Source organism: Aotus nancymaae, unplaced genomic scaffold (genome assembly GCF_030222135.1).
Source record: "Aotus nancymaae isolate 86718 unplaced genomic scaffold, 86718_ANA_hifiasm-v0.15.2.pri h1tg000019l, whole genome shotgun sequence".
Lineage (NCBI taxonomy): Eukaryota > Metazoa > Chordata > Mammalia > Primates > Aotidae > Aotus > Aotus nancymaae.
In genome coordinates, this window is record NW_026988431.1 from 25,263,148 (window position 1) to 25,287,369 (window position 24,222).

The 24,222-nt window shown below is 46.3% G+C and overlaps 1 protein-coding gene across 4 annotated transcripts in view; it reads left to right on the forward strand.

The window, feature by feature from the left end:
- Positions 1 to 24,222, forward strand: part of COLQ (collagen like tail subunit of asymmetric acetylcholinesterase) — a 64,134-nt gene that overhangs the window by 22,208 nt on the left and 17,704 nt on the right. For 2 of the 4 annotated variants that reach the window (XM_012466784.2, XM_012466780.2), the window contains exons 2-11: positions 8,809 to 8,921; positions 10,136 to 10,237; positions 13,719 to 13,763; positions 14,099 to 14,125; positions 15,797 to 15,868; positions 17,517 to 17,579; positions 18,073 to 18,099; positions 18,741 to 18,785; positions 18,976 to 19,011; positions 22,645 to 22,725. In XM_012466784.2, the coding sequence (XP_012322207.2) occupies positions 8,809 to 8,921; positions 10,136 to 10,237; positions 13,719 to 13,763; positions 14,099 to 14,125; positions 15,797 to 15,868; positions 17,517 to 17,579; positions 18,073 to 18,099; positions 18,741 to 18,785; positions 18,976 to 19,011; positions 22,645 to 22,725 (611 nt within the window). Of the gene's footprint in view, positions 1 to 126; positions 586 to 8,808; positions 8,922 to 9,030; positions 9,405 to 10,135; positions 10,238 to 13,718; positions 13,764 to 14,098; positions 14,126 to 15,796; positions 15,869 to 17,516; positions 17,580 to 18,072; positions 18,100 to 18,740; positions 18,786 to 18,975; positions 19,012 to 22,644; positions 22,726 to 24,222 lie in introns of those variants that run through there. The other 2 variants (XM_012466782.3, XM_012466785.3) reach the window with 2 other exon arrangements.

Consider the following 24,222-nt stretch of genomic DNA (forward strand, 5'->3'; position numbering starts at 1 on the left):
GCCCAGACCAGATGAGAGCTGGGACCCCTGGCCATGAAGGTCTTCCCTGAAGCAGAGGAGGGCAGGCTCCCCTTGGACAGTCTCTGTGGGGGGTTGACTTTGAGGCTTACCAGAGCAGTATTGACAAGGCGGTTTTTGAGCCAAATAAAAAGCAGCCTGTGTGACTGATTGCACTCCATTTCCTCTTGGCTTGCAGGGGGATAAGTATCCCTGGGCTCCCAACCTCATGTCCTCCCCTGGCCTGAAGGCACTCTTGTCCTCCAAGCCTCCCCTAGAGCAGTGTTTGGCCAGCTAGAGCAGGGCTGCTTACCCATTGCTTCTCCCGAGAGCTCAGGACTGGCCCCAGACCCCTGGCATCTGGGGCAGAAGCAACATCAAAGCAGGGATTGGCCAACTCCCACCCCTAATGCCAAACAGGCCATGCACTGAGAGCACTCGGAGGCGTGACGAATCTCAGCCTGTCTCCAGCTAGTGTTCCCTGGCCAGTCTGTTTTGGGCCTTGCCTCACAATGACGGGCTCATCATTCAGCCTCGCTCATCTGCTCATCATTTCAGGACTGCTCTGTTACTCAGCGGGCTGCTTGGGTGAGTTGTGTGTGTGTGTGTGTGTGTGTGTGTGTGTGTTGTGTGCACACGCACATGCACGCATTGTTTTGGAAAAAAGGCTCTATGAAAGCAGACTGTACTAGGAGGTTTTAGGAGCCTTTAAATTTTTTTTCTTTAAATTTTTTTTTCTTTCACAGGGCAGTTTCTCAGTGTGAAAGCCTTTAAATTTTAAACTTCTCAGCCAGTTTTGAAATTGCAATGCAAAGGGGTTTCGCAGTAGAGTTGGTGGGGACCTGGCATACATACTTACGAGTGTGTGCACTTGTCTGTGTCCCTCTTGTGTCCTTGACTTCAGGCTGGCTGGCTGGCACTTGCTACCTTGGCTTTGAAGTAAAATCGTGTTCTGTGGTCTGGGCACCCGCTGGCATTGGTGGCTGAGACACTCTCCATCACTCTTGAGTGGACTGCCTTCGGTAATTTGGCTCAGAGGCACGGCCACCAAGCCACCAAATTTTTCTTCGTAGGTTGCATCCTTGCCTGTTCGCAGACATACAGCAGAAGGCAAACTCCTTCAGAGAGAAGTTCAAATTACCTGCAACTTTTAGGATCAGAATTTGTTTTTCAAGGTTTGTGGTGGGGATTGAAGGAAAGTTGTAGGGGGCAGCCTTCTATGGAACATGTGACTCGGGGGAAATTTGGGGCAAATTTCATTCAGTTAATGTAAGAACTTTATTGTAGCTGAGACCCAACTCACTGCAGTAAAGTCAAAGCAGTCCGAGATGTCATACAGAGTGTGCCTTTGGCCTTCTCTCTTCTCTTGGGTGGCTTTCTCATGCAAGTTCCCATAGGCAGGGAAAGGCCCCAAAGGAGGAGGAGGAAGTAAAAAGCTGACCAGTTCACCAACTGGACAGGCAGGTGCAGAACAGTTATATGGCTGCACTTGTAATTATCCCAAACTGCTGAGGCAGGATGCTTATGTCACTTCTTTCCTTTGGCAGCATCTCATGACACATTTGTTGAATTGAGGGGTTGGGAGGGGAGGCTACTTGATGCAAAGAGAGAAGGCAGAAACAGAAAAGGCTGTTTCTAGTAACCTGTTGTGGGGCTGGCCTTGCAAGAGGAGAGATGAAGAGGGACACGGTGGTGGTCCTGGTGTCATACTTATTTTAAAAAGGGACTAAAGGAGGCCAGGTGCAGTGGCTCATGCCTGTAATCCCAGCACTTTGGGAAGCTGAGGCAGGTGGATCACCTGAGGTCAAGAGTTCAAGACTAGCCTGGCCAACATGACAAAACCGTCTCTACTAAAAATGCAAATATTAGCTGGGCGTGGTGGCACACACCTGTAATCCCAGCTACTCAGGAGGCTGAGGCATGAGAATGGCTTGAACCTGGGAGGCGGAGGTTGCAGTAGGCCACGAATGCACCATTGCACTCCAGCCTGGGCAACAGAGACTTCATCTCAAAAACCAAACAAACAAAAGACTAAAGGACTTTGGGGATGATTTGGGCAAAAGTCCTTGTGGTACAGATGAGGAAATTAAATTTCAGATTGAGTAAGTGAGTTGCACTGGCTTACATGGCCACTTGCACCCGGACTTAACACTCTTTGATCCCAGTCCATGTCTTTCCAAGAGTAAATTGGAGAGAATCACTTTCCAAAGATGTGCCTCAGTTTCTTGAAATGAAACAGGAGAAAGTCTTCTTTTCAAGAATGGGTATTGAGTCCAAAGGGCAAAATCAGCATTATCAACAACAAAAGCCCCCAACACTTGCCCAAAGCCTGCATTAAACAATTACCCGCAATTTGGCAATGCACTGGCCACATACAACATGACCTTGATGTCTTTAAGTTGGGGCACAAGTTCCTGAAGTTCCGTGATGATTGGCATTTCCAAGGCAGCTGCCTGGGGCTGAGCCACGAGCTGCACCCAGGTTTCTGCAGGCTCCACGGAGATACTCACAGGATTGCTTTCAATACAACAGAGCCTTCCGGGGCTTTTCCAGACTGAAGCCTGAGCTCAAACATGATTCTACAGAGAAGGTCCATGAGAGATACCCACAGGCCACTCGGATGACACCAAAATAGACATGTGAAGTCCTGGCTTAGTTGATTGGGAAGGAGCGGGAGGGGGAAGCTGCTCCCAAACACGTCCACCTGATGGAAATATTCTGAGCTGGAAGGAGCTGTAAATAAACTAGGCTGCTAAAAACAAACAGCTCCAGGGAGTGGGGGAAGGGCAGAAATAGATAGCCTTCCCCTGCTGGGAAGAAAGTGGGTTGAGGGGGAAAGGTTGAGGGGAATGGGGTGGGGTGCGGGGGATGAATGATGCAGAGCCCTCAGCCAGAAGTGCAGCTGGTAATTTGTGGTCACTGAAGAAGCCTCCAGTTTCCAGCAAGAAAGGAGAGAGGCGATGCTTTAAATGATACAAGATTCTTCATCAGTGGAAGGCCACACAGGGTGCTGGGTGAAGGAAGGGACTGGAGGCCATATATGGTCTGGAAAAATAATGGTGATGAGTGCATATTAGCCATGTGGGCCTGCCAGCCTCCCAGGTGCTTTTGGAACACTGCAGCCTCAATCCTGAGGCAAAAGAGAAGCAAAGGAGGAACTGCAGCCAGGGGACCTTAAAAAGGTTCCAGGATTGGTGGGAGCCTGCCGGCCTCCACCACCCTACAGCTGAAGCTGCCCACTCCTAGCGACTTTACACTCTAGGAAACTTGGAGAAGCTCGAAGAGGAATACATTGGCATTAATGTCAAGTTCTGGAACAATGTAGCCAGATTATTTTACCACTGAGAAAAGAAAAGTAGCCCATGACAGCTGGAGCTGCTGGACACGCAGAGCTCGGCATGGTGTTCTGCCACAAAGAAGCGATGTCACAGAACACCAACATCAGACAGGGGCACCTTGTGACCTTGATGGATCGAGGCAAAAGTAAGAATCACTCTATTAGCACAACCGAACAGACGAAAACAGGACTATCATCCAACCACAAAAATGACTAAACATTCTCCTATCCTTGGTAAGATGAGTGACTGCTGCTTTTTAAAAAGCCAATCACAGCTTTAGGCTGCTCCCCTCTCTTCTTCTAGATATGAATTAAGATACTCAATTATAGAATAGCCCTTTCTTCCTGATGGCATCCAATCCAGAGTGAAGCCAGACTTTGCTTCATCAGAGTCTCCCCTCAATCACCTAGCAAAAGCCCCAACCCTTTCAGCTGGAAAAGAATCAGTCCTTTCCTGCACCCTCTAACTGAGATGCCCCGTGGTTCCTTCTGGCGTGTGTTCTCCCTCTTTGCAGTGAGTCAGTAAACCCAGGTTGGTTCCCTGCGGCCTTTGCTTGGAGGGCATTGATACTGTAGCCCCAAGTTGTTATGGGACTTGTAGTTCCAGACCTTCATTTCTACCGCATGCAGTCATGGTGGAGAGTTTAAGAGGAAGGGATCTGGAACCAGACTGCCTGGCTCTGTCACTTACTAGCTATATAACTTCGGACAAATTGCTTAACCTCTTTGCCTCAGTCAATGGATCTGTAAAATGGAGATGATGATAAGAGTAGTACCTAGCTTTCAAGGTTGCTGTGAGGATTAGGTGAATATATATGTGTGAATCACTTAAATGGTGCATTGCATGTGGTATTTGTCATTATTCATTCAGCAAACATTTGTGGAAGGTTTGGTGTATTCCAGATACAGTGCTAGACTCTGGGGATAAAAACTGGCTCTTGCCTTCAAAGCACAGTTTGGTCAGAGAGATACAAGGAAATATTTTTCCCCATGGAGAAAACCTAACATAGGGGTAAACCCAGAGAAAAACATAGCAGGGCCACTCAATCTTGGCCTCGGAAGTCAAGGAAAGCTTCCTGGTGGAGGTGGCACCTGAACACTTCTTGATGGGCTGCTTATGGGAGGGCAGGGACTGGGGTATAAACAGAAGGCCTCTAAGCTCTGCAAGCCTTTCCAGCTACAGACATCATTTAGGTAATTTCTGCTTCCCACAAAGCCTGGCCCTGTACTGGTGAAGAGCGTGCTCAAATGAATAAATGTCGAACACCAAATTAGCAGCATTCCCTATACACTAGTGCTTGCTGTGACTTTTCTGTCTCAAACTGTGACTGCTGTTGCCCCAGGTCCCCTGCAACTTCAAAACCACCCTCGATTCTCCCTGCTCTTTTTATGCTGCAGCACGTTGGCCCGCAGTTTCTCTGCATTGGTACCTCCTTTCCTGTCCCATGCCCTGCTGCATGCTTGCATCCTCCAAGCCTGTCCTCCCCACACCTGCACTTCCCTGCACACGTGTTCTCCAGCACCATTTTGATCCTGTCCTCCTTTTACCCTCCACCTGCCGTGGCTTCCTACAACTTTCTGATTAAAGCTTAAACGGCACAATCTAGCCCCAAATTAACTTTCTAGCTTTCCCTGCATCCTGGCCCCACCACCCACTGTTCCTTTGAGAGCCTGCTCTTCATTAGGCCACCACCTTGAAGTGTCTTGGCTCTGTGCTGTGTTTAACTTTTTTTTTTTTTGAGGTGGAGTTTAGCTCTTGCCCAGGCTAGAGTGCAACGGCACTATCTCAGCTCACTACAACCTCTGCCTCCCAAGTTAGAGTGAGTCTCCTGTCTCAGCTTCCTGAGTAGCTGGAATTACAGGCACGTGCCACCACACCCAGCACATTTTGGTATTTTTAGTAGAGACAGGGTTTCGCCATTTGGCCAGACTGGTCTCGAACTCCTAACCCCAGCTTCCATTGTCGGGTGGTGGAGGCCAGCAGGCTCACAGCAATCCTGGAACCTTTTTAAGGTCCCCTGGCTGCAGTTCCTCCTTTGCTTCTCTTTTGCCTCAGGGCTGAGGCTGCAGTGTTCCAAAAGCAAGTGGGAGGCCGGCAGGCCCACATGGCTAATATGCACTCATCACCATTATTTTTCCAGACCATATATGGCCTCCAGTCCCTTCCTTCACCCAGCACCCTGTGTAGCCTCGGTCCCGCAAAGTGCTAGGATTACAGGCGTGAACCACCACACCTGACCTGTTTGACATATTGAGTTCCTTTTCTGCCTTGCCTTCCTCAGGAGAAACTCCTCCCACAGCCTTTGTTGAGCTGGTGACAGACCCTGAGATCCTGCTAAAGACTGGGTCTGAGCCCAGTCCAGGCCAGGCTCTGCTCAGCCACCCCCATGGCCTGTCACCTGGCTAGGCAAACAGATTTCCTATGGTGGATGTTTGAACTAAGACCCACAAGGGGATGTTCCAGACAAAAAAGATGGGGGAGGTAAAAGAGGTGAGGCAAAACTGGGTCAGCCGTCATGGGGAAATGGGTGTGAAGACACCAGAGAAGGTGGAATGGGTCAGGTGCACAGAAAGAAGCACGAAAGGGGAGATGGGGACAGCGGACCGGGGAAGGTGACAGAAATACCATGACAGTGTCATATCCCATTGACGCGTTGGTTCCAGCTCTTTCTGTCATTTTTAACTTTACATTAAATCTCCTTTTTCCCCAGATCCCCTGTGAGTGAAGCTCTGTTTCTCACAATCCAAGTAGCCCTGAATGGAACAGTCTCTCTCCTGCCATTCCTCCTGTTCCCTGGGGAGCCTCCCCTCCTCCCATCACCTGCCTCTCCAGCTGGCCCTTGCCCTTCAAGGCCTAGCTCAAGTACCCGTGACTTCCCCAGATATTTTTGTGGACTGGAAGACTTCTTGTCTGAATTCTCCTTGGTCTTCCAGAATTAGCAGGAATGCCATCTTTCCCAAAAGATGGCCAGGTCCATCCCAGCTGATGGCCACCTGTTGTTCCTGTTTTTCTGAATTCCTTCAGTCCCTTGTTAACTTGTACGACTTGGAGTGGATGCTGCTTTGGTGTTGGATGCTGGGTCCTATAGAACTTTTTGTGACCAAGCTAGGCACCAAGCATTGGATGGCCAACAGTTTTCTCTGGGGTCATTTTGGAAATTTTCAAGATATTTTTGGTTGTTTCAAAGGCTGGGATGGGTAGCACCACTCTCTTTGTTGAGCCGGGTCAGAAGTAAGAGCTACCTTGCAAAGGGTGGGACACAATTGTCCCACATCCTACATGACTTTGAAATGTCCCAAGGAACATTTAAACCTATATATAATTATCTCATTCTAGAACCAGATTCTCTTTTATGCAACATTTTTAAAGCACTGTTTTAATATAAATTGAGTTTTCTAAGACTACAATTACAGAGTAATGGTTGTGCTTTGTCTAGTCAGGATTTTTACCCAGTGTTGTTTATTATTTCAGAAAATCACATCACATGGTGGACACATCCCTTGTAGCATGTGAGTTGCCAATACCATAATCTGTATTTGAGCTGTTGCATTCACCATGATTTCGTATAAGTGCGAGCATCTAACTACAGCATTGTGTATTCTAATATGGTTGTGTCTGACCACTTATACTCAAAATGTTTACTTTTATATCATAAATCACTTGCTTATATTTCTCTTTTACATAGCGTTCAGAGCACGATATTGATTTTTCAAATCATGTATCAGCGTCCTGTATTATTTATGAATTTCATTTCCAGATACTACAGGTGTCTTTACAAAATATTTCTCACAAAAGGTGGCATTTGGCCTCAGAAGGCTGAGGGCCTTTGGCACAGGCCAGTAGAATGCTCCATCATCAAGGGTGCGAGGGAGTGTGTGTGCACGAAGCCAGCATTCCTGTGGACACCGCACGACCTGGCGATTTCTGGGAAGCACTCGGCACTTGCCTAGTGTCTGAGGCAGGTCCTGGAGCACAAGGTGGAGATGGTTGACAGATGCTGGCCCCTGGGAGATAAGACAGAAAATTGGGATCAGGGCCGAGAGCATGTGGTGATCAACTGGCATGTGTGTTCTGTGAGATCAGAGGTATCGTGAAGGGGTGGAAGTGAAGGTACCATCGTGACACCAAAACTGAGAACTGGAAAACCATAGCTTTGGGTGATTATGGATTTCGCTGCTATGAACATTTTAGTACATGCATTTTGGTGAAAATACACCCACTTTTCTATTGGTAAATACCTAGGAGTGAAATTGCTGGGCTGGAGTGTATGTCTATGTTCAGTTGTAATAGAAGATAACATGCAATTTTTCAAAGAGGTTGCATTAGTTTACATTCTGGCAGCTAATGTGTGATAGTTGTGGTTGTTCCACATCCTTGCCACATTTCTTATATTCTGTCCTTTTCACGTTACCCATTCTGGTGGGTGTGTAGTGGTATCAACCCAATGAACATCAGCAATGTTCAGCAGAATGGATGAGTAGGTTGTGATATAGTCACTCAGTGGGACTCTATTCAGCAGTGACAGCGATAAGCAACAACCTAGATGATTCCCACAGACGCTACATAAAGAGAGAGAAGCCGAAGACTAGAGTTCATATTGTATGATTCCATTTACATAAAATTTAAAATTAGCCAAAATGAATCTCTAGTGTTAGAATTCAGGAGGAAAAGGGGTGAAGAGATTTGAGCTTGAAGGGGCTTCTTGGTGCTGGAGAATGCTGTTTCTTGACTTGGGTGCTAGTTTCTAGGATATGTTCACCTTATGGAGATCTAGTGGGCTGTAACTTAACTGATCTGTGTACTTTTTGTAAGGCATATTTCAACACTGAACACTTACTAACATTGAACATGGGCAAGACTCTTTGTGAAAATAAAGCTTCAGAGGCCCAGGGCCCTTCATTTCCTAACACTGCGGATTAGGCTACCCATATATTGAGACATTAAACCGTAACTCTGTAGTGAAATGGGTGACACGTGAATGTGTTAGTAAAGTCTAGAATCAATATGTGTGTTTAAATCGTGGATCTGGGTGTCCTGTAAGTGATGCTGCCTCCAGCCCTGCCTGCCTCCCTGTCTAAACAATGTCTTTCTGAGTACAATAGTAAAGTTATTAGCAAGCACTTTTTTCTCCTCAACTACTGGGTGCATATGATGAGTCTGTTTGAACTTTGCATTTCCTGCTACATCTAGAAGGTGACAAGTCAGTGTCTGAGGAAGGAGAAATCAACCTTCTAACGGTCACAGTGTCCAAACAAGTAATCTCCTTGTTTATGAACCATCTTAATCCAGCAACGGCAAGGGCAAGGACGTAATTGCTATGTCAAGTAGCAAATAGGAGTTCTCCCCACATCTAACAGGCTATATTTAGATTTGGAAGTCTGGGGTGGCAGGATGGGTCTTCCCTGGGCACAGTGGGTATGACAAAGGCCCACCACTGACTACACCCTAACGAGCAGCAGTTTTCTCTGAACAGCCCTTCCTGGCCTGGATCAGAAGAAGCGTGCCGGCCACAAAGCATGCTGCCTGCTGACGCCCCCTCCACCACCACTGTTCCCACCACCATTCTTCAGAGGTGGCCGAAGTCCGGTGAGTACTTTGGGATTTATGAGAGAAAAAAAGGGCAGGCTACTTAGTGCCCAGCACACAGCCCCGCCTGCCTGCCCCACTCAACCTGCGCTGCCTCCAGAATCGTTTTGAGAGTCTCAAGCCTCCACTCTCACCCAGAGGCTGAGACCTGGAATGGACATTTTGCAGTTTCTGGGGCATGTCCATTCTCCAATTATCTTACATAAATGATGGGGGGAGATTCTTCTCAGCAGGAATTGGATTGGGCAAAGTTTCTCATCTCATAAACAATGAGGTGAATTTATAATATAACTTTATGGGTTCCCATCAGCTGCTCAAATATGGAATTTCCCCTTCTGTTTTTCTTCTCCCCAAGTGTTTATGAAATTCCCTTCTACAGCCCGTGCCTAACATAGACCATTTCCATGAGGTGACTCAGGAAATAGTCCTCCTGTAGCCACACTGAGGTGTGAGAGGGAGCAGAATTTGGAAAGAAAGGACCAGGTGAGGAAAAGAGCAAGATTTGGGAAACTGGCCTAGAAGACAACAGCCGGGGCATTCTAGGGACGTGGGATTCTCAGCTCCTTCCCAATGCTCGTTCTCCTGGGCTGTCCAGTTCAGGAATCACTAGCCATATGTAGCTCTCTGGCACTTGCAGTGTGGCTAGTTCAAGATGAGATGTGCTGTAAATGTAAAATGCATACTGGATTTTGAAGAATTAGTATGAAAAAAGAATGTAAACCATCTCATTAGTTAACTTTCCAGTATTGAATATATGTTAAATGATAATATTTGGGTTTTGTTGGGTTAAAGAAAGTATATTGTTAAAATTAATTTCATTTTTTTCTTCTTACCTTCTTAAAAGGTAGAAATGTGACTTACTAGACAATTTAAAATTACAACGTTGCTCTTATCGGTGGCTTGTGTTAGTTGTGTTTCCATTGGACAGTGCTAACCTAGACATTGGATAGAGGCCCCTGAAATGAGCTTCCTAACTCTATCTAAAGTAGCTGCAAGGTGTCTGCAAGAATCCATATAAGCCAGGTTTGCCTCAAGAGCAGATGAGAGAACAGAAGCTGGTGGCCCAAGATGCCATCTTCTTGGGGCAGTCATTGGGGTGTCAGGGAATTGCCAGGCTTAGAGACCTGACCCCGGAGCAGGTCTATGTCCAGGATGGTGACCCTTCCTCTGTCTCCCACGCCTGACCTCTAACTGTGTGTTGCTTTGTATTGAAGCTTCTCTCCCCAGACATGAAGAATCTCATCCTGGAACTGGAGACCTCGCAGTCTCCGTGCATGCAAGGCTCACTAGGCTCCCCTGGACCTCCTGGCCCCCAGGTTGGTGCACTCTACCGGTCCCCTCTCGTGGTCTTCTGTTTAGAGCAGGAAAGCCCACTGCACAGAGCTTCTTAGTGTCTGCCCCTTCTCATGTGATGCAAAACTGTTTTTCCTTCTCTTGTTTAATTCCTGTTCCAAAGCCACATGGATAGAACACTGGCTCTTTGCTGGGTGAATTCTGGCCTCCCAGTCTTGATTTCCTCATCTATGCAATGGGGATAATAATTGTCCCTCCAATACTAGATTTTAGGGGAATCAAATAAGGATGCTGCCTCTATGGATGTGGTTTTTATTATAGTTACAATCAAACAAACAGTTGATGGTAGTGCCCCTTATGGAACCATTGACCCCACCTGTGGACCCAGAGGTGCCTGTGCTCAGCACAGGAAAGTGGAGGCACAGAGGAGCTTGTTTCCTGCCTCACTGGGCCCCCAAGCAGCCTACCCCTTCCCACCAAAGCTACAGGGGAGAGTGATGAACAGGCAAAATGCTGGAGAAAAGATTCCTAGACAAACAAGAGTACCTTCCAGAGACCCCACCCCACAGACTCCTGGCCCCTCTGGCCTGCCTCCAAGAGGGTGCTCCATCGGTAAGGGACCGCTGGGCCTGGGCCTTCCACACGGAAAAAGAGGGTGCAGGGAGAAGTTAGTTCCCCAAGTGCCTTCCCATGCAGGGGGCGTAGAAATGACATCACCCACCTGGGTAAACTCTCCTATGGCTTCTGGACACTTGAAGGTTCACCTGGATGGCAAAGCCCCACAGGAGGGGACTCCGGCCTATGTCTCCTACAGCATCTCACACCACTGTTGTCCCCTTGACTCAGCCACAGTGACCATCTCTTGGGTCCTCAGATACTCCAAGCTTGCTTCAGCCACAGGGCCTTTGTACTTGCGGTTCCTGCTATTTGGAATGTTCATCTTTCTGGTTTCTATCCTGTCTAGCTCCTTGTAGCCACTCAGGACTCAGTTTCCATGCCACCTCCTTAGACATGCCTTCTACCAGCCACTCAACCACTTAGTCTAAAGTCGCCTCCTGCCTGCACCCACCACCAGTCACTCTCTGCCACAATGATCTATTTTAATTCTCTGCATGATTTTCTCATCCTGTTACAGTTTTCTTATTTGTTTTTCTGTTCCTGGTCTCCCCTCTGTAAAACGTAAGTTCAGTGGCAGGGGCTGGCAAACTATACCTCTGGATCAAATCCTGTGACAAAGTTTCAATAAAACGTTGAAGTTTTACTGTCTGTGGCTGCTTTTGAAGGACAAAGGCAGAGTTGAGTAGTTGTGACAGAGAGCAAATGTGGCCCACAAATCCTAAGATATTAATGATGTAGACTTCTAAAGAAAGCATGTATCAAGCCTTTGTCTATGGGAACAGAGACACTGTCCATCTCTCTCACTGTTATATTCCCCGTCTACAACTGTGCACGGGGTTGGGATAGGTTCTCCATAATTACTTGTTGAATGCAGGAAAGAAAACAGGACTTTGAACCCAGAGTTGGCCAGAGGCTGCCATGGAGAAGCTGGGAAGCCTGCAGAAAAACAAGATGAGAATCCTTGGAGGTGCATTTCTATCTTCCCATCTTCAACAGTTTACTCTAATAGGTCTCAGGCATGTGAGAACCCATGGATCATAGAAAAGGAAAGGGGGATTTTCTGCTGACCTCAGAACAGCAACTCTCTGGTCACACACATCTCTAACCTTGTGCAATCCCCTCTGAAGCACGTGGAGGCTGTGTTGCCAGCTGCAGGGTCCTGTGTAGCCAGCTGCAGGGTCCTGTGTAGCCAGAACATGGGACTGTGGATGCTGCCCCTACTCAAAGTGAGGTCCATGAACCAGCAACATTGGCATCATATGGGAGCTGGTTAGAAATGCAGAGTCTCATCCCCCTGACAAATTCATTCTATCAGAATCTGCATTCTAACAAGATACCACCCCTCCAACAAGTGAATGGAGTGAGTCATCCTCATATTAAAGTTTGAGAGGCACTGAGATAGAGCACAGTGATCTTGTGAAATAGTTCTAGTCCACTTCAAGAAACAGAAAGAACTAAGGCTTGGAAGAATCAAGAGAATGGAATGAGCCCCCCGCCCTCCCCCTGCCAAACCGCCACTCGGCTTCCCCATCCAAAAATAGAAGATACATAAAGCAAAGATAGTGATTTTCAAACTTATCTACACATTACAGTTCCCTGGGGGAGCTTCAGAAATTACTGATGCTTGTTCCTCCTCACCTGAGATTGCTATTTATGATTATTATTATTAGAGAAAGGGTCTCACTGTGCCACCGAGGTTTGAGTGCAGTGGCTTGATCACAACTAACTGTAGCCTCCAAGTGATCCTCCTACCTCAGCCTCCCAAGTAGCTGGGACCACAGGTGCATGTGCCACCATACCTGGCTAATTTCTTAATATTTTGTGGAGACAGGGTCTCACCATGTTGACCAGGTTGGTGTCGAACTCCTGGGCTCAAGCAATCCTCCCATGTTGGCCTCCCAAAACACTGAGACTACAGGCATGAGCCACCCCACCCAGCCTGAGGTTGTTATTTAATTGGGCTGGGACGGGGCCTGGGTTGTGGGACTTTTCAAACATCTCCAGGGAATTGTAATGTGCTGATAGACTTGGGAATCACTGGCTGAGGGGAGCTGTTTGTCATTTGGACAAGTTTTGTAGAAATCATATTTCAAACAGGCTTTGCATTATGCTTGTTCACCTGCAGATCCTGGGAGTGCAATGGGGGCCTGGGAAATTTTGATGAATTTCCTCTCTGCTATTTTGGAGAATTTGGAAAACAGCTGACTGAGCATTTTGCAGACACATTCTGGCTGTGGATGTGCAAAGCTTTGATGCAGTGAGTTGTAGAGTCCCTGAGCTGGAGTCAGCTCCCTCCAATGGGATAATAATGCACTGTTTATTTGCCCACATTCTTAGTGTCTTAAAAAGAAGACTTTTTCCTGCTGAAGAAAGGAAAATTATTATTATTTGGCACCTAGTACCCACAGATTGACCATGGGAATTCCCAAGGTGGCAGCTGCTGCTGTGTGCAAAACTTAACTTGTCTCTTGTCAAGCCCCCAGGAAAGTTTGGCAAGAGTTACTGAAAAGATATGAGAGGTGATGAAGCCTCTTGTTTTCAACAAATGACATTTATTCAAGACTCTTTGGTTACTCTCAACAAACACTTGGGATGTTTTAGGCAAACAAAGAGTTACAGGGAAAAAATTAAAACCACAGAGAGTAGATATGTAAGCATTGCAACCATGGAGCCACTGGAAACACAGCTCAGAGAAAGCTAAAGAGGAGGAAGAACAGAGGAGGGGACTGGGCTGGAGGGCACAGGAAGAGCCATGGGACCCTGTAGCCCTACATCTGCCCAGAGAATGAGGCTGCTGCTGTAGGAGCCCAGTGTACCAAAAGCCTCCTTATCCATCTGGCTTTGGACTGATATATATTTTCTTCACTTTTTATCTTGATTGATTAGGGTCCACCAGGGCTTCCTGGCAAGACAGGACCAAAGGGAGAAAAGGTATGAACCACTGCTTTCTTCAACCCTTCTTTCCTTGGTAATTCCAGCCTGTTTTCTGGGGGTGCCACTGAGAATTTCCTAGTTGAGATTTCCAAACATGTGCTACCTCTGCCTTGGTGTGAGAGGATGGGCTCCGTGGTGGCTGAGCTGCTGCAGCAGGTGTGAGTTACCACTGGTGTATTTTGACATGGCACACTGACTTGCAGTGGGGCTTTGAGCAGCAGCCAAGCAACTGAGCCACATCGCCTTGCCCAGTTATCAGCTCTACTTAGCCTTCTGCTTCCAGAACATGTCTTCCAAAGCAGCCTCTCCTCACCTGTCTTCTCCATCCGTAGGGGGAGCTTGGCCGACCAGGAAGGAAGGTATGGTCTGCGCTGTTCTGTGAGTGTCACATGGGCATCTGTGCTCCACGTGCATGTGTGTACATGTGCTCCTAGGGATGGGGGACCAACAATGCACTTCAGTGGCTACTAACACCCAGGTGGACAGTGATGGTGCTGCTGTCTTGATGGTAACAGTAGTAACCTTGCCCTTTCTGCCAGCTTCTTTGGTCAGGAGCAGGAGCCTGCTACTACCAGGCATTCACACTTCTTCCAGGGGCTGCCAAGCCTGGCCAGGTTCCACCCCTCTCACTTCCTGCCCCCACCTCAGACCATATCGTTCTGCTACCCATCAGAGAAACCCTCCATAGCTCCAACCAGTGACACAGAATGACTCTCATTGTCTGTTTGATTAAATTGGAATAAAGTGCCAGAGCAGACAGAAACAAATGGCTTTTGCTTTTTGGCTCAGCTGAAATAAATGGAGGTTACTTAAGGTCACAAACTCATGTTATCAAGGCTCTCATTAGTGTCAAGAGGGAGTAAATCAGCAGACTATTATATTTATTTGCTGAGGTCAGTGGATATTGGCACTGAATTTATAGGTCTTGGTTATAGACAGGGGTGCAAAACTTTGGCCAAGAAAGATGTCCCTGGCTCTAAATATAAATTACTGTATTTCTTGTTAAATAGTTTATTAAATGGTTTCATTGTCAACAAGATCCTGAAACAGTCCTTTGAAAGACAAAGTTACAACTCTTTAGGGCACAGATGAAAACGATAGCGAAGCACAGCGGCTGTCTGAAGTGCTGGGGTGGTCTCCATGCAATGGTCAAAGAATATTCTGCTGTGGTCTCCATGCTCAGACTTTACAAGGACCATGATTGATTAGTGATGTCTGCCATGGATGTGAGAGGCAAGAGTAGAAACCAGTATACATGCCAGGATTTGGCATATCTGGTTTAGGGGCTGAGCCCTTCACATCTCTAACTAACTGTGAAATTAGCTAATGGGTACAAGGTCAGGATAGGCCCTTAGCACCTGCACCCACTCTCTCTGGCAGGGCTTGCTATTCCATAGCCCTGGCTTAGGCAGAGACAGAGGTGACAGGTACCATGTGCAAGTGAATACATTATTATGGGGCCACTCTCAGGAGGAGCCTGTAGGAGGAGTGGAAGAAGCCAAGCAAGGGTGTGGTATCAGGTGAAGTACAGCTTTAGCAGTTTGATCCCTAAGGAGAACTTGAGAGTATGAACTGCCCAAAGGCAAGGGAGCTGGGCTATTGGCTGCAGGAAGGGGAGTTACATAAATTACTGGGCAGTTCCAGTTGCTCAAGGGCAAACCGCAGTTATAGGTTGCAGGAATGAGCTGTTAGCAGCAAGGAAAGTAGCCTCTGGGCAATGGGCAATCTGAGCAGGTCAAAAAGACCTTGAAAGAGTGCCAACAGCATCTGCTGCTGCCCCTCAAATGTCATCCTATCTCATTCCATAGCACGTCCTTGGGAAGAACCCATTGGAACACAGGGGATTTTGGGGTGGGGGTGGGTAGAGTGATAAAAACTGAAAAGCCAAGAAGTTTAGAATCCCTTTCACACCACCCTCCATTTCTTGAGAAGAATAAGATCTCGTTTGGTGACACAGTGTGACAAAACATATTTACTGGAAGTAAAGAAACAAGCCCAGTTGCCCTGACTTTTGTTCTTGGTCTTTGAAGGGTAGACCTGGCCCCCCAGGTGTTCCTGGCATGCCTGGGCCCATCGGTTGGCCAGGCCCTGAAGGACCTAGGGTAAGTGTGGCATGCTCTTGGGGCTCATGTGGTGTCAAAACAAGAGTGGGGAAGATGGCAGCTGTCCTGGCTTCTGGCACATAGTCAGGGAATCCCTTCCTCAAGACGGGGAAGAGAAAAGAGCTTAAGAACTGGCCACAGGGCCCCAGACACTTCCTCCTTCACTTGGCCTGCAAGACCTTGGTCAGTGCAACAGCTCTGCTCCTGTGGGAGGAGAAATAGGGGGCTGCTCCCCTGTTTTACAGAGGCCCCGGTTCTCCTTTGTCCTTAGAACTAGCACCCCACTTTGGTTTCCCTGAGATGACCTAAGAGGGGCTTATGTCTGGGAAGCTCTTACCTGTCATGCTGACTTGGCAGGGAATGGAGAGTGGAGGGGGTGGTGTTGTCTGGCTGAAGGATGGAAATCCTACATCCAGAGAGGGATTGCTGAGTGCTGATGAAATCCCCTTCCTCACTCGGGGTATGGAAAGCAAGCACACCCCCATCGGTGCCTCTGTTTTTCTCATTGGTAGTCATAGACTAGAGGGTTCAGAGGCTGTGACTTGGAGTTTTATCTGCAGAAGTCAGGGCTGGGCAGGTAGATTTCACCATCTGCTCTGATTCATTTACTGGCTGTATCATAGCTGTGGAAAACTGTGTTTCCAGTCCTCTTAGGAAAAGTCCTAAGGATGTTTTAAAAATCCTCTGCATAGAGTTGAGCTGACCAGCACAGCAGTCAGTGGCCACATGTGACCCTCAAGCCCGTGGAATGTTGCTAGTGCTACTAAGGAACTTAATTTTTAAATTTTAACTGTTTGAATTTCAAAATCTTTAGTAAATTCAGTTATTTGAAAATGTTAAAGTATGTTTGGAGCAACTTGAATGTGTGAATCTGCTTTTTCAACTATAAATTTTATGATCTCTAAATACGGGTCAAATATTTTGGATGAAAATTTAGCACCTGAATGGAGATGTGTTTTAAATGTAAATTACACAGCAGATTTCAGCTACTTATTATGAAAAACACAATGTAAAATATCTCAATAATGTTTATATAGATTACATGTTATGATGATTAAATTAATTAGATTAAATAAGATATATTAAAATTAACTTCATTCATTTACTTTTACTTTAAGGTGACATCTTTTAAAAGTTTAAAATTAAGTATGTGGCTCACCTTATATTTCTATTGGTTAGTACTGGTTTAGAGTGTTTTCAGTACACAGGGTGAGTGCTGGAAGTCCGAACTACAAATCATTCTGAAGAGCCTTCCTATGTAAAGAGCAAAGCAGGCAAATTTTTTGCATGTGTTGACACCTTGTTTTCTGAGGCCCCAGTTCCCTCATGCCTCCTCCACTACTCTCTCACTATCCTCACTAAGAAAATACTATGTACTACCACTTACAACATCTTAGTGAGCAGTTGGTGTGGATATCTGCTTCAACTTGGGCATTTTCATTTTATATTTAATCTTAAACCCAAGAATGAAATGTAGAGTATGGAGCTTCAGGACCCTGGGAGGGAGAAAGTGGGTGCATCTGGGGTTCTCCAGTTTACAAGCCATCCCTGATATCCCCAGTTCCTTCCCAGTCTTGCCTGTGACTCTCCTGGCTCCATTTCTCTAAGAAATGTCACTATGGGTCTTTTCTTCTTCTAATTCCCACAGGGTGAAAAAGGTGACCTGGGTATGATGGGCTTGCCAGGGTCAAGAGGACCAATGGGCTCCAAGGTCAGTGTGTGATCCAGATGGACATTCCAGATCTTCTCAGTAAGGCTCTGGAGCAGCTGCTGTCTACAAACATAGGGACTAGGTGGGGCAGCAGTCGTGAACTAGGGAATGTCACGGATATTGGAGAGCCTGCCCTTACCAGCCAGGGTGCTTGCCTTTATGAGTACTTTGGAGAATATCATGCCCTGGGATGCAGGGGCATAGGGATGCCATTCCCACTATTCTCCTGGGCAGGAAGAACCAAGTTTCTGGACATCAGAGCAGATGGAAACCTTTGATCAGCCCTTTGCAGGGTGATAAAAGCAATGTTCCCTTTAAGCCTGGTATAAACACAACCTTCTGGGACATCTTTGTGTTTGGTGCTGCAGCCCCACTAAAACAGTGCAATGTGGAGACACACCTTATCACCACATTCAGGGATTCCCTCTATTCTTGCACCAGACTCAAAAGTCCTACAGGGCTGATTGTAAATGTATCTTCTGCTTTCTTTTAGGGCTATCCTGGATCCAGAGGGGAAAAGGTTAGTGCTTTTCTTGGATGGTATCCCAGAGCCTGGTCTGGGCTACTGGCTTTAGAATCAGATGTACAGAGGATGGGCCCAGGCCTCTCTTTAGTCTGCAACTGAAGCCACCATCCCTAGCTATTCCCTGCACTTTGCCAGTGGACTGAGAGAAGTGAGAGACCTCCTGAACCAGGGCAGGCCTGTAAGAGAAGGGCTCCCGGTAGCAGCAGAGGCCCCTCATGTGGAGCAGATAAGCAAATGAAGGCCGTGCCAGGTAGAGAAAAAGCACAGTTTGCACGGAGTGCTGGAGGAAATTGGTGATGCATGTCTTTAGGCCAAGCTGTCACCACACAACCTTCTGACCTGGCAAAAAAAAAACCAGCATCAACCTGTGGACAAATTTCCTATGGGATGAGAGAGGATTTGGGGCCCAGAATTTTCTGTGAGTTGTCCTTTATGAATGCAAGAGGTCTTCGAGGTTCAACAAAAAGTAGATCACAAAGCATTCCTTCCCTGGACAAGTCACCTGACATCTCTGAGCCTGTTTCTTCACTTGTAAAATTAGAGTTTTGGTTTAGGGAGCTTTTCAGTTTGGAATGCTTGAATTTCCCTCCCAAGATATTAACTCATTGACTTTTTCTCCCGTGGTTTCTTCCTAGGGATCCAGAGGTGAAAAGGGTGACTTGGGTCCCAAAGGAGAAAAGGTAATGGAGAAAACCTTTCCATAGAAATAATAAATGTCAATGCAAGTGGTAGTCCCCACCCACCCCTATCTGTGGACTGAGGATGGACTGATGGAGAGGCCTCCATCTTGAAAATGACCGACCAAGTCCATCCACAGCTGTTACAGGTTTATTTCAGAGGCAGTAATAATATCTGTTGCTCTTTTCACAGGGTTTCCCGGGATTTCCTGGAATGTTGGGGCAGAAAGTAAGTAACCTTGAGGTAGTGAAAATAGGCCTCAGTAAAAATATGAGGTCCTCCAAGCACAACAAAAAGAGCTTTGCCTCCTTGTTATCAGGAGGACTGGTGGGTTTAACCATGGAAACTTCTAGTTTGGGGTGGGAAGCAAGTTGCCTTTCACCCTGGGGAGAGGGTGGCAGGATGGTCTGGGGCCTCCCTCCAGCTCAATGGGAAGGAAAGGACAACCCTTCTGGGTTTTGGATTTTTTGTTTTTTTGTGTGTGTGTGGTTTTCGTTTGTTTGTTTTTTGTTTTTGCTTTTTTCCTTTTCCTACCTCGTATAGGGCTGTGGTCATATTAAAATGCAGAAACCTTTCTCACAAGGGACTCAGATCTTAGCCACAAGGGTGAAAGCCCCTCTCAGCACGCAGGCCCCAGTGTAAGGCCCAGGTGTCTTTAGCTGAAGGGCATCATGCCTTATTGCAGTCCTTCTTCAAGGGTGGTGCACACACTGCCAGAAGGACACAAAAGTATTTGAAGTGAAGACTGCTAACATTTTTTTATAGTTAAATTTTATATTTAAATAGTTAAATATTGGCCAGTACTTAGGGAGGCCAAGGTGGGCAGATGGCTTGAGCCCAGGAGTTCAAGACCAGCCTGGGCAACATGGTGAAATCCCATCTCTACCAAGAAAAACATACAAAACTATGCATGGTAGTGCGTACTCATAGTCCCAGATACTCAGGAAGCTGAGGCAGGAGGGTGGTCTGAGCCCAGGAATCAAAGCTGCAGTGAGCCATGATCGCACCACTGCACTCCAGCCTGGGCCACAGGGCCAGACCCTGTCTCAAAAAATAAATAAATAGTTAAATATTTAGTGGATATCTTGCTTGCAACAGGGCTTAATCAAAAAGGAATCTGTTCAGGTAACTTAAAGAAAAAAATGTTCAGCGTGGGCAATATACTGCTACCCCATCTCTAAGAAAAAAATTAGCAGTTCATGGTGGCACATGTCTGTAGTCCCAGCGGCTCAGGAGGCTGAGGTGGGAGAATTGCTTGAGCCCAGGAGATTGAGGCTGCAGTGAGCTGAGATTACCCCACTGCACTCCAGCCTGAGCGACAGAGCAAGACCATGTCTCTGCAAAAAAAAGAAAAAGAAAAAATATTCAGTAAATAGCAAAACAGTTGTATATAGAGACAACAAAAATTGTGAAGGTGACTGTTGACCGACAGATTTTTTGAAACTTTTACTGAGGGTTAGAGTTGGGGAAGAAGAATGAGAGTAGATGAGGGGGAATGTGAGAGAATAAAGAGAGGAAAGTGCATACATGGCCATTTGGAACAGCTCCTAAGCTAACATCGTGCTGGCGCCTCACACCGTGAGACACTGACATTGGAAATTGTTATTTTAACCTAGGTCTCAAACCATCATATTCTTCAAGCATGCAAAGGGGATGCTTTGTTAGTATTTTTGATTTTTAAAAGTTCACCTTAAAGTTTTATTTCCCATACTAAGACAATTTTTATCTGACCTTTTCTAGTCAGTGGAACATGCTTAAATATTTTCAATCATCCTGCGTTAATGTATTATATCACCACCTTAAGCTGTCAGCAACTATACTCTGCTGCTTCAGGTAGGGTGTTGGGTTAAAAAAAATAGATTAATTATATAAGCAAATTAAAAGAAATGTTAAAAGAGAAAAACCAGTTTTACTTAAAAATATTTAGACTAGCTTTTCATTCAGGGCAACAGTGAACGTCAAAGCATAATAAATTACTGTAAATGAAGTATGGCAGCTCCTCTGTCCTCTGCACCATTTACTAGACTTCCCATCTGAAGAGTTGTCTTCCCCTTTTATGACAGGCTGTTTTAAGACAGAGCTGATATGATGACCATAATTAGGTCTTGAGAGAGAAATTAGATCAAGGAATTCCTGACTGCTTCCAGCTGATATAGAGAAGGGCCACACTTCCTTCTGACAATATCTGGGGGGAAAACATGCTGCTGTGTTGTTGTTTTCTCCCAGCCAAGACGACATCCCGAGCCTCTCTAAACAGCCAGGGGAAAGCTGCAATCATCTCCATGGCCATGTAGCATCCATCCTATCCTCTCACACTCCCATTCCCTAGAGAATGTTGAAGGATGTGTGTGTTGGAAAGAAATAATACATTTAAGGACAATTCTTGGTGAAACAAGACACTGGTGGCTTGGGTAAGGAAACACTGGCTGAGCTGACAGATAATTTCAGAGCTTTACGCTTGATCCTTTCCAAATACAGGTGTTCCCTGGAATTTTCCATTGTGTTATACCTCCTCTGACCCCCATGTGAAAAAGTGCCTGGATGTTTATTGTTCTCTCTGGGTAGCTGGGCAGCTCTTCGTGGGCACTGGCTGCTGACTAACAGACACTCATGGTTGCTATTGCTAAATTTATCTTGTTGGCAGCACATTCTGGGCTGTTGGGGGATTACTGGAGATAGGAATGAAGTATGCTGTGGGTCCATAACCCGAAGAAACAGTAAGTGGGGCCGGAGTCCAAGAAGAACATGGGGAAGAGGGAGAGAAACTAAGATGGAGAAATGGGTTTTGTGAAATATTGGCCTTAAACTATGAAATTCTGCAATGGATACATTTTTTTTTGGAGTAGGGGGACAGAGTTTCGTTCTTATCGCCCAGGCCGGAGTGCAATGGCACAGTCTTGGCTCACCGCAAATTCCACCTCCCAGGGTCAAGCAATTCTCCTGCCTCACCCTCCTGAGTAGCTGGGATTACAGGCATGCACCACCGTGCCCGACTAATTTTTTTTTTTTTAGTAGAGAAGGGGTTTCACCATGTTGGCCAGGCTGATCTCAAACTCCCGACCTCAGGTGACCTGCCCACCTTGGCCTCCCAAAGTGTTGGGATTACAAGCGTGAGCCAATACGCCCTGCCCGAGTACATTTGGTTTGGATAGTTGAACACAGAGCTTTTCAAATAGGAATATTGTTGCCATTGTTCTCCATGCCTTTTTCAATAATTACATTGAATATTTGAACATATGTTTGGAACATCTCTCCCCACAAAAAAGCTTTCATCCAAATCAAATGGAAGTAAGCTGGAACTCAAACCAGTGCTTACTAAGAGTGGGCAAGTACGTGATTCTAAGTAAGAGTCATTAAATGAGCAGAAATTTCCCAAATATGACAGTTGGCAAAACTGTGTCCAGTCATTTAAAAACCTCCAGATTTAAATTTGTGCTAAAAACGAGACATAACAAAGCACAACATAAAATTCTAACTAGAAGGGAAAGCGTATTCCTAGACAGCTTGTATTAAGTCGCACAGGCACATTGTGCTGGATGCCCAAGCATTCCGCTGTCTGTTCTGGGTGATGGTTTGTCTCTCCTGTTTGGCCATCAAAATATGCGCTACTCCACAGCTGTCCCTGTCAGATAACAGATAACCCACTCAGAGTTACCTTCTTCCTTCCCTCCTTTTCCTTGAAAGACATGTCTACCTTTCTCATGACTTCATCACTCTCCCAACCTTTCAGGGAAGCCCAGTTGGAATAAATTCAGAAGAATCAAGTAGACTGCCCTTGTAGCCAATGACTGGCTAGACCTGTGTAGATGTGCCTCCTCCACATGCCCTAATTCCTCTCTTGCTTCTCTTTCCCCTTTCCAGGGTGAAATGGGTCCAAAGGGTGAACCTGGGATAGCAGGACACCGAGGACCCACAGGAAGACCAGGAAAACGAGGGAAGCAGGTAAGGATCCCAGGGCTTACCACCTGCCTGAGGTCAGAACTTCTTGACCTGGGAGTGGGGGAGGCGTGGGGAGTGGCAGACAAGTGGTGTCAATCAGAGATATTCTGTAGACCTAGACTCCAATGTCCTCTGGGCTAGCGGACAGGAGCAGCACCACTTCCAGAAGCTGCTGGCATTTCTGGGCTAGCCATAGTTTGAAGTGGATGAGATACGATGCTCCATTCAAATTGTGCCCAAGGCCAGAAGCAAGAGTGGATATTTGGTTCATGAGAACAAGGCTGTCTCAACCAAAGCAGCTAGGAGTGGAAGCCAGATATGGTCATTTAGCCAGAAAACCTATTTTATGCTTCAGTGTCCCAGACACAAATGGAGTTTTGAAAATGAGCCTAGATATTTTCCTGCTGTTGAGGGGTCTTCTGGGTCTCAACAATAGGGTGGTTTTCCCCTACTCAGGCCTGCAATTTGTAAGTGACCATTTTTCTTGGGTTTCTTAATGCACTTAAGGCAGTTGTTCATTCTGAACTCCCTCTGGTCAGCAGGCTCTTGTGTTAAGCCATGTGATGTGACATGACTGCTCTAGAGACAGCCTTGGGTGTCTTATATATAATACTGAGAGGTAAACATCTTTGGATGGAAGCTTTTCCCATTCTTTTAATTATTTCCTTAGGCTAGATCTGTGGCCTACAAACTTAATCTTACATCAAGATCATCTGGGGGTGGGGCCGGTGATTGAATACAGATGTGCAGATTCCCCCACATCAGGAGCAATGGTTGTAGTACCAAGTTTGCTACTCCTTGCCCACCGTGTCTAGGCCTTATTTTCCAAAGACCTGGAGTGAGCTTTCGGCATGGGTTTGGCTATTTTTTTTAAGCTCCATGTGATTCTAATGTGCAGCCAGGGTTCAGAACCATAATAACACTATGAAGCCAATTCTGGTCTTTTCCCAGTCAATTTAGAAAGAACACAGACTCCAACCTGGATAATTTAGACTGCACAGTAACTTTTGAAGTTACAGTCTTCCAGTCCAGTTTTCAAAGTTTGATCATGAGTAACATGGTAATGGTTTCACAATGATGCCACAGATACAAATTTCTTAAAAGTAGGCTCAGATAAAAAAGGAAAAAAAATAGGGGAGAAATCTTTTCTGATATCACTTTATCCCCTCCTAATGATTTCCATCCATAATATTTTAAGCTTGGGTTCAAGAAGCCTCCTGGCTTCCTTCTGTCTTGGTCAGTATTTGTCTTTTCCTTGTTCCTGGTGATAACCAAAGCCAGGAAGGCCATTTCTTGAGCCTGCTGAGACTGATTCCATTGGAATTGTAAAAGCTACACCAAAACCACATCTGAGAGCTCAGAGAAGTTAGAGAAATGAGCTCACGCTTTCGACAAGACGTTGCAAACAACCCGGGGATGCTGAAAACCCTCGGTGTTGGTGCTGTTCCAGTCGGCAGATAATGAGTTGCTAGCCTTAGAAGCCTGCCGGAGTACTTTGTT